The sequence below is a fragment of the Sinocyclocheilus grahami genome, unplaced genomic scaffold (assembly GCF_001515645.1).
Source record: "Sinocyclocheilus grahami isolate Dianchi unplaced genomic scaffold, SAMN03320097.WGS_v1.1 scaffold66.1, whole genome shotgun sequence".
Classification (NCBI taxonomy): domain Eukaryota; kingdom Metazoa; phylum Chordata; class Actinopteri; order Cypriniformes; family Cyprinidae; genus Sinocyclocheilus; species Sinocyclocheilus grahami.
Genome location: NW_015505245.1, coordinates 1,048,839 through 1,059,789, shown reverse-complemented (window position 1 = coordinate 1,059,789; position 10,951 = coordinate 1,048,839). Strand labels below are relative to the sequence as shown.

The 10,951-nt window shown below is 39.3% G+C and overlaps 1 protein-coding gene across 1 annotated transcript in view; it reads right to left on the bottom strand.

Annotated features, from left to right (window-relative positions):
* rapgefl1 (Rap guanine nucleotide exchange factor (GEF)-like 1) overlaps positions 1 to 10,401 on the bottom strand; it is a 40,751-nt gene extending 30,350 nt beyond the window's left edge. Inside the window, exon 1 of the mRNA XM_016271888.1 lies at positions 9,129 to 10,401. Coding sequence (XP_016127374.1) covers positions 9,129 to 9,510 — 382 coding nt within the window. The 5' untranslated portion in view covers positions 9,511 to 10,401. The remainder of the gene's footprint in view (positions 1 to 9,128) is intronic.
* Positions 10,402 to 10,951: the final 550 nt, after the last annotated feature.

Below are 10,951 nucleotides of genomic sequence, written 5' to 3'. Positions count from 1 at the left end.
TATATATATATATACTGTATGTGTGTGTGTGTGTGTGTGTGTGTTCATGTATGTATGCATTATTGGTTAAAATTTGTTTTCCCTGTCCATGCATGGTCTTGGTTACATCAACAGAAAAGACATTTCTGTGTTGCAGAAAGTTGTATATTCAGTGACAACAATAAAGATAATTAAAAAATCCTAAAACATACACTGATTAACCATAAACAATGAAAACATTTACTAAGAGAAAATTGGGTAAAATGTCAAGTACTGTAGGTTTTAAAAGATTATCACACAATTCAATGCCATACACCTCGTAAATACCCTCAAGCCAGCCTGTGTTTGTAAAACACTGGATACGCATAAACGTTCTTATGAAAAATGTGTCACTTTCTGCCTCCCATGGCTCTTTTTCCTGAAGGCGAAGAGAAATCACACACCCAGCCTATCGTCACAGTGAGAATGGCCCCAATACTTTAAAATAGTATCTAACACATGTTTGATTAAGATGATCATCAAAGCTAAAAGTTCCTCTATGGCTCTGTTTCTAAACGGTACTGTATATAATCATCGCCCTCCTCCACTGGAGTGAAAGAACTGAACGAATGAACTTCATCGCCATTATAGTATGCAGTGATTGATATTACTGCTCAACACGCTCGTCGCTTTCTGCATTACTGTTTATGCCTGTGACCTAAAAGCATGAGAAGCTGCTCGAAGGGTCTGTATCTTCTTTGGTAAGCTGCTTCGGAAGGAGGCTTTCCATGTGCGACTGGGAGTGATCACTGTGTGCTAATCACATCTTTCTCTCTAGCAAGCAGGAGGCTGTTTTCAGGCTGTTATTAGGGCTGTCGGTCAAGCCACTGATCTGGGAGCTTGAGGTCATCTGTGTGTGCATGTGCACATGTGTGGTTGAGTGTGCAAACTGCGTGGTGAAAAAGAGCAACTTCAAAGAGGCGTCACGTGGCGCATTTGCTATGGTTTGATTCAGCCTCTGACTCGCACTGACTGCAATGCTGTTTTTGTAACGCAGAATGAAAAGAGTGGAGAGAGAGAGAGAGAGAGAGAGATCAGTGGCGCCTTACAATCGCTTTCAAAAATTGTGTCTATGTAGCCGGAGTGTGATATTCTGCACTAAAATTAGGGCATGAATTATGGGGGTTTGCAAAGGGGATATGATGCTTAAAACAAGACTTGACCCACCAAAAGAAGGTCAAAACAAAATGATTATTTGTTTTAAATGTATGTATATCACCAGGGTTTTCAAACATCAATAACCACTAAAGTAAGATCGCAAGTTAATATAAGTATGAATTTTCACCTTGCGGTAAACAGACACTCCCCCGAAATAGCGTTCATCTGATGAGGTAACCATAGCAACAGTGGTCTGCTTGTACACTTTCCTTAGGTTCGGATTGAACATTAACACACAAATGCACACGCACATATAAATCGATGGATAAATTAAATTAATCAAGAGTGACAATAAAGGCTCAATAAATACAGTTTTTTTTCAACTTTGTATTCATCAAAAATTCTTCTATTCATCCTGAAAAAAATTATCCGTTTCCACAAAAATATTAAGCAGCACAGCTGTTTTCAACATTAATAATAATAATAATAATAATAATAATAAGTGTTTCTTGAGCATCAAATCAGTATATTAGATTTCTAAAGGATCATGTGACACTGAAGACTCTGAAAAATCAGCTTTACCAACACAGGAATAAATTACATTTTAAAATACATTCAAACAGAAAACAGTTATTTTTAAATTGTACAAAAATTTCATAATATTACTTATTTTTACTGTATTTTTGATCAAATAAATGCAGCCTTGATGACCATAGGAGACTTTTTTCAAAGTAAATCTTACCAAACACAAACTTTTAAACAGTAGTGCATATCTATATATATATATACATATACACAAATATGTAACAAAAACGTTTTAAAACATTTAAAAAATCTTTAAGAGTTGGTTAACAAACTTTACTAGGGGCGTCAAAGAGCAATTTAGCCTGCGCTCAACATGTTTCCAATTCAAAAACCTCATAACGTGCCCTAAAAGACATTGCATAATTCTAACACTTGCTTTCCACTTCTCCCTCCTTCCATTTCCCTCATCTTCCTACACCTCCACCTCCTCTGAAGGCGCCAGTTGCCATGTGAACAGGTGCTGAGACCGAGAGAGGCTCCTTCACACAGGAGCATTTCTGCTAAGAGGACTAGGAGGACCCAACATGCTCACACAAATATCCATTTCATAACATGGAGAAAATAGCATCTAAAAACATTTATTTGGAAAAATTATGTTTCTCCACTAAATTCTGAGGCAGCACAACATGCATCCAAAGGCAATTTTAGAAAAAATTCTGAAATATATATGGTGGATTCTAAATATATTCCATGCAGAACTGTAAAATATTGATTAAAAGGTTCAATACAAATTCAAATGAACTATTATTTCCTCTAGGAGGACCCAACATGCTCACACAAATATCCATTTCATAACATGGAGAAAATAGCATCTAAAAACATTTATTTGGAAAAATTAGGCAGCACAACATGCATCCAAAGGCAATTTTAGAAAAAATTCTGAAATATATATGGTGGATTCTAAATATATTCCATGCAGAACTGTAAAATATTGATTAAAAGGTTCAATACAAATTCAAATGAACTATTATTTCCAACATTTGGGAACATTCTATAATGTAATAACAGAATTAATGTTTTCATAACTTAATAGGAACCTTAGCAAAATGTTCTTAAAACAGTTTTGCAGTAGCAAAAACAAGGCCATGGGTTTGCCTTAACTGATCAAATGTGTACACTAAATGCACCAAAAGGCATTTTATATAAAAGCATCTACCAAATGCATAAAAAATGATTTTGCTTTTTAGAGAATTATAGCATTGCAAGATAATGCCAAACTGTTTTGGAATCAACTGTGAGCTCTATTTGCTTGAGCGTTGAGTTGTAGCAAAAGTTGCCTATGCAGGAACAGTGCAAACGAGTCACATATATCACACCATATAACAAGCACTTGAAAATGCCCTACTGTATACTACCACCCCCTCCACAAATACATCAGTTCTGCAACATTAACATACATCAAAATAAACTAATTCCAAAAGCACAACGTCGAGGTGGACACCGTAGCTACTCTTCAGCAGAGCGCTGCCCAGGTGCGTGGATAAGCACTAAATGAGTGGGTTAACCATTAAGGATCAAGAAGAAGGAGGGTGAGAGGGTGATAGACACAGAACAAGAGAGAGAGATCTCGCTTTTCCTCATGATGTTATGTAAAGCCTTGCAAAGGGAGGCCAGTGAGTGGGCAGCCATTCCACTCTATAATCCCTCACTCTTTTCAAAAGAAAAAAAAAATGCCAGCATTCCTCCTACACAAACACACTCTCTCTCCCTCCATGCATTTATTTCTTTCTCCACTCTTGCTCAAGATTCTTTAAAACACCCTCAGGATAGTTTCGGCCCACAGGAAAGCAGCACATGGAGAGTGGGGTGGTCCTTATACAACCAGGCCTCAGTCCAGAGACTACCTACATTTTATAAGCCTTCATTTGCTTTTGATGAAAATGCAAATCAGATATAATATTAATAATACCCGAAGAAATCTTTGTGCATATGACTAGAGAACTATTTGAGCCAATCTTCTGAGCTGCAAATGCCATCACTGTGGAACCACAGGAATATGACGTCATGAAAATGCTGATTGACACCACAAGAACGCACACAGTCCCAAACCTTCACTACCAACAATCTTGAGATGTGAAAGGCTTTTAAGAGTATGGCTGGAACCGAGAACAAATTTTCATTCATTATTTTAAAAATACAGAATGACATTTGGCTTCGTTCGTGGTTTTCACACATGCATTATTCCGCCTTTGTGGATATACAGTGACGCCACAACGACGCTACTTGAGTGAAATCACAGCACAAAACAGACAACAGTGTGGTAGTCAATTACAGTAAATCAAACATGGTGCAATGAAAGGTGCACTGCGCATCAGGACTGATACGCAAGTTGTCAGAGTCCCGACTCCCGAACAAGTGATTCATTTGAGTCAATTATTTTTAGTGAATCAAAAGCACACAGCATTCACAATATTCACTTGCAAAGATGGTATCCAAAATGTAGAAGCATCTACAAAGTGCATCTGTCTACAGTTACTCATTTGGTCAACAGCTGTGCTGTTTGTTTTAATGCTGATGAATTGACTGTGCATCAGGATTGATATGCAAGTTGTCCTGAACGAGTGATTCATTTGAGTCGATTATTTTTAGTGAATCAAAAACAAACAGCGCAAACTGTGCAGTCTGATTATCAAATGTATGACTCTAATGAACCGGTTCTTTTTAATGCAGACTATTACAGCTTACAACTAACTGTGAAACTTAAATCAGTTAAAGGGGTCCTATTATGCTCTTTTACAAAGTCTTGATTTTGTTTTGGGGGTGTACTAGAACATACTCTCATGCTTGGAGGTTCGAAAAACGCATTCTTTTTCACATAATTTACATTATTAAAATACCTTTCTCCCCATCCTGGCACAAACGGCTCGATTAGTTCCGGCTTTGATGAAGGTCCGCCTTCCGAAAAACAAAATGTGTTGTGATTGGTTAGCTGTACCAATGCATTGTGATTGGTGAACAGCTTAGACGGTGTTTCAGTACTGCCACGCCCATTGCTCCGTCTTTCAACAAAAACTTTTGGGCGAATCCGGCACTGTACTCCCTCGTGTTGTGGAAGCTGTCCTCAGTAAAAAGCGCAGCACACAATAGCAAATTGGGGTTATAATGCTCAGGAACAGAGTTAAAAAATAAATTGCAACCACTGTTTCCTGACATCATCCGCTTTCGGAAGCCCAAACAAAGACGTTTGGGCACGTAGGTGAAAAAAACAGTTTCGCACACCGGACGAGAAGCGCAGCGTCGTGTCGCGCCACGTCTTTAAAATTCAAATACAATATTTTCTATGAGTGTAGGCACACCGGCGGCGCCGTTCGGCGTCTGTCCGCGGCACCCAGCTACGTCATGTTATACTTGTAAGAATTGTTCTAGACATGCCGAGAATTTTACGCTACAGCACAGCAGCTCTTCTACTTCATTTTCTCTGATGCACTAACTCTGCAGCAGCTCTTCTTCTTCGTCGTCTCATCTGATGCGCTCACTCAACCAAGCGTTCTAACCACAACCTCGCCCCTCCCTACCCCCCAATTATTCGAATTTCTGTAGGCGGGAATTATTTGTAATGATATTCTAATGAGCCGCTTTGTGATATCACAAAGCCCAGAAACCAACGCTGTAGTCCAAACGAGTCGTTCATTATAGTTCTTGAAAAGGGATTTTGTAAAAACGAAATATCTCCCTTTGGAGTGGACTTTGAGATTTGTAACTTTCTAGATCTTTTTTATGCCCAAACATACACACTACACACTGACTAAAATTTAAAAAGTGAAAAAGCATAATAGGACCCCTTTAATAAACTGACTAGTTGATAAGACAATGTGATGTACACTCTTAAAAATAAAGGTTCTTTATCGGCATCAATTGTTCTATCAAGAACCATGAAAATGCATGGAACCTTTGAAATGCAGAAAAGGTTCTTTATAGTCGAAAAACTTTCTTTATATTTTTTAAATGTTCTACAAAATGGTTCTTTTAGGAACTGTTCACTGAAAGGTTCTTTTTGGTACCAAAAATGGTTCTTCTAATGGCATCACTGCAAAAACACCCTTTTGGAACCTTCATTTTTAAGAGTGTACATTGCAGCCAAATGGTGTAGTTACATCATCTACCAGGAGGGGCAACTTGAGCTAACATGCTAACATTCCAAACCTTTTAATAAACAAACCTACTGTTGCCTCTGGCTCACAACTGGAAGGGCTAAAGGTAAACAAAGTTATGTAATGATCAACTTGCTAATCTCGGTTCAATGAGCCCTACCAAATCACTCCATTACACACTGCAGTCATTACACACACTCACGAGGTGTCCGTGCACATTCCAGAAATAAAGCTGTTTTGTAGGTGTGTTGTCTTGGAAGAGCTCTAAATTAGGTTCCTGAGAATTCTGGATTCCACATATAAAACCCAAGATATGCAGTTAATAAAAGTATATACAGTATATGGAAGCATTATTTTTATGTATAGGTTATTTCAAAGTCATTTTAACTTGCAAAGATGGGATCCAAAATGTAGAAGCATCTACAGAGTGCATCTGTCTACAGTTACTCATTCGGTCAACAGCTGGGCTGTTTGTCTCAACGCTGATGAATTGACTGTGCATCAGGACTGATATGCAAGCAGTGTCTTATTTCAGTGTGTTACCTCTTGACCCTGGATCAGTGGACTTCCCTCAGTCCGTAATCCACAGTCACTCCATGGACAACAAAACTAGATGAGACAAATTGCAAGCCCATTGTTGGCTAATCCAGGATTAGTGGCACTTTTTCAAAATTTCCAGGGGCCTCGATAGTGACAAACTGCAGAGAAAATGTCAGTTTTATCAAGAGGCAAGGCATCCCCCTTCACATAAAAAAGTAAAACAGGTTGAGAATGAGGCCAAATGTCTCAGTCTGTGACATGAAATTGAAATCTATCTGATCTGTTCTAGATATAGAGCAGAGGTTCAAGATAAATTGCTTAAAATTGCCTCCAACGGAGGAAGGGAGACATGAGCTGTCAAGTGCCCAAAATGAACGATAGTTTAGGTCGAGGCATCAATTTATAGGTTATCAAGGGCTCACACAGAATTTGTTTTGAAAAGAAATGAAGCATGTTGAGTGAACTTTTGATTCTGAATCATTAGTGTAATATTTCAAGCCATGTTTACAAATTAAGGAAATTCAGTTCTGATGCAAAATTCCAAATAAAGACTTCAAATTCTGCATGTCCTTCAAATGCCTCTGGGTTTTTAGCTTTTGCTTTATTACACATAGTTTACCTCAATTTAGCTTGATGTGCGCATAAACCTTTCCTCACCTTTCTACTATTCACACAGGCAGAACAGTCCAATGAAAAGAAAGAAAAAAAACTAAACTTTCCGTCATCATCATTTACCTTGTCTATAAAAACGGGACATTTTATTAGTAACCGCATATCCTAATAACGCATTGAACAAGGCAAACAGACCGTCTGGCCATCGATTTCACATCAAGCATAATTCTCTCTTTATGCACCGGTCCGGCATACTGTCGAAATCCCTCCAGTTTCCATGGTTACTTCACAAAAACACTCTAATGCACATGTGCAGTACGAACTGCTGCACTGTGGCTGCAAAGCATCACTGCCAATGAATGTGTGGGAGAGCCATTCTTCATAGCATAAAAGTCCTGGGACTTACAGGAACAGGTAACATGTATGCACATGTTAAAGACACCCCATTCCCATCACAAATCTTCACAGTTTGTCATTTCTCTGTAAAGCGTCCTTTGTCTGAGACTACAATAGAAATCCCCTCACTTGGAACAGGAATTGATTCGTTCCTGGTGTTTTATGCATACAGGTGCTCAGTGCTGTTTGTGGGTGGCAGTGGCAGTGGCTTGTCGGTTCATGAAACATCCGTAACACCAATTTGAGGAAAGACACAAAGGAAAACACCAAGGAAACATTTAATATTTTCATTCTCTTGACATAAGCTTTCCAATAGCCAAGGAAATACCCTAGCACCGCCCTGTTTGAAGATATTCCCCAGCCAGTTCCTCATTTAGTGATTGGGTCTTTTATTGGCAAATGTGAAAGCACTTTGTTTTATGACATCACTATGTGTGACCTTTTGATGTGACCTTTTAAATGTTGTCAGTGTTCAATGAAACTCAAGGTTTACGACTAACCTTGACTGCCTGTCTACAATACAGTGGTCCACTGTTGAGCCACATTTCTGTGAAATAAAGAGGCTATGAAATGCATTTACAGATCATATAATCATGGCTACAACCAGATTTATTTTCCTCAATGGTGTGAAACTCAAACTGTGTTGTTCATATGGCCCAAATACTGTCTGTATGAACTAATTATTTTTGTAATAGCAGTGACCAACATCTGTAACCATAGGGATGGTAACTAAAGTAAATAACAGAAGTGCTACCGCATTATATTATATAACAGACAACTAGTTGTCAAGTGTGATTCTGTGTACACAGCACAGGTTTTCCCAAAAATGCAGCTGTGAGGCGAGCAAATTTAAGGGAGGCAGTTTGGTTATATTTATTCCGACTTTAAAGTCTGGTTCCATTGTGGTTCGACACACCCACTTTTCTCACTTTAATCAAGTAAATTTAAATAAAATTAATGCTTTGCATTTTTTTTCTTGTTGAATATAATAAATGACTCCAAAGCACCACATTCCCTAAGTAAAATGTTTAGCCCCCTTTCATGTTGATTTTATTCATTTATATGGTTTTTAATTGTTTTATTTATATATTTTTTTACTTGTTTTTAACATCTTAAAAACTGTTTGTGGCATGACACAAAAAGACAAAAAATGACAAGACGTGACAAAACCGCCAACAATTTAAAAATCTTTAAAAAAAGGAGTAGCTCATTAGCGGAACTAGGCTAGCCTATTATCGTGATTGTGAAAATGTATCCAGCAAATATCCATAAAAAGTACCGGTAATAGCGATTCGCAGTGTATTTGTTCATGTCACTTTCTTTGTAAACATACAAACACATCTTATGAAAAAAGTTAGGGCACATAGGCCTATTCACATTAAACTTGGAATCATACGCTGATTCCTTTAAGGCGTCGTAAACAAATGTTTGAAATATTTCTCTTACACTTTTATCCAACTTAAATTTTAGGCCTAGCTATGTCACCATAGGCTAATACTGATTATTGAAATATTATGCAGTAGATTGATTTATGTCTGCGCTAAATTCGTCACATTCGTGCAATCCGCGAACTAAAAATATGCGACATCCCGTGAATATTAAAACAAAGAGAAAGTGAATTTAAAGAGCACAATAATAGCAAAAAAATTACAAATCAAAATAGCGACCACAGTGCGCCATAGCAACGCAAAGAAACGATGTTACAATATTCTTCAGTAAACGACCTGCTCTTCAAAGATCCGCCAGAGAAGATCTGTCACTGGAGCATGATCAGTGGACTCGTCTCACCTGTGCAGGTGGCGTACCGCTTTCCCGCCACGCTGTCCAGCAGCGCCAGCGCTAGGTTCTCCGCGGTGTCCGCGGGCAGCGGGGTCCAGTTCGTGTCCAGACTCGCCTCGGAGCTCTGCTCGTCGCTGGACAGCGACGGACTCCTGATGTCCGCAGTGGCGGAGGGCCAGCACGGCGCTTCTTCGGTCTCCGGGCTGAACACCTCCCTCGCCGGGCCGCTCTCGGGAGACGTCTCCCTGAAGAACGGCACCACACGGGACAGGCTGGCCCGCCGCCTGGATGCCCCGGTGCCGGTGGCCTTCTCCCCAAAACCACCCGCCCGAGTGAGCGCATTGGTCTGTTTCTTCAAGAATTTTTCAAGAGGCTTCATTCCAGCCGGCATTTTGATGACAGAAATCGCAAGAAGGCCCTGGGTTGATCCTAATTACTACTCAATAATGAACACTGATGATGACCGTATGGACGTGAGCGTCTACATCATAGCTGGTTAATGCTGATCCCAGCGCGGTTTGGAAAACGCCTGAAGAAATTCTTCTCCGTTTGTGTTAAGGTGTCAAGAATAAAACACGGCCATGTTCAGTGTTCCCGTGACACAAGTGGATGCTGATCGAGTCCTTACTACGCTAAGAAAACCCCCCCAAACGTATCCCAGGGAAACCCGTCCTCCACTGCAGTCCTTCAGCTCGAGAAGAAGGCTATATGTGTACTACTACCATTGCCACTGTCAACGAAGCCTTGATCGATGAGTTAATTAGACGAATAATCAGACACAAAAGATAAAAACAGCAGCAAGTATATCTTAATAATGCATATGCATATATAAATCAGTCTCTGCCAAGATGCTGGACCATATAAATGAATCGTCTCTACCGCAGCAGGTCTGAAGGAAACGCGCTCCTGTCGCAGACGACTCGATGCTGATGAGGATTTCGCGTCTGGAGATCCCTGACCGGTTCAGTGGAATCCGTATTTGTTTTTCTCAGACGGTACCGACAGTCTCTGTGCCTTGAGTCCGCACAAATACTGCGCTCCGTCGCTCTCACATACAGTACAGACCTCTCTCTCTCTCTCTCTCTCTCTCTCTCTCTCTCTCTCTCTCTCTCTCTCTCCACCCGCCTTCTCTGCAGCTAGTGCGTGTGTTATCGGTGGTGTCAAGAGATATTGCTCAGTTGCTTTGAATCGCATCACATACTAACGCCGAAGAACCCACAAAGACTGAGCATTTGAATACGCGTTTCCATTTGTTTTAATCATCCGGGTCAAAATGTGACATTATTACACGTGGTATCGAAATATTGAAGAACTGTTCAGCTATTTACTTTATTGGTAACAATACCACTGTGTTTATAGGCTACACTTTATTTTATTAAGTTAAAATAATTTATTTTATTTATATTTTTATTATTAAGACAAATACACCCTTTGGGAACATTTATTTTTAAAAGTGTGTACATTTTTGTACGGATTTTGTATTTTTGTGCATTGGCATTAGTTCTATATAACAGTGGAAATATTGTATAATAATAAAAAAATAGGTTTTAAAAAAGAAACATAAAGATAACAAACTAATTTCAAAAGCATGAAAATTAATTAAGGAAGAACCTGAGACTAAAGTCCTGTATCAATTACAGTTGGCATGTGTATTGTTCTCATTTAGGTCTGCAGTTGGCCAGCTGTATGGTTTCAAATTGCCCAGCTGGAAAGCACAAGAAGGCGTTATCTCCTCCACAACCACTTCATGAAAACACACTGCATTTATTAGGCACTTATTATGAGACAAGCACAGACACCATCAGACCTCGGGTCTGGTCAAGGTACAAGTG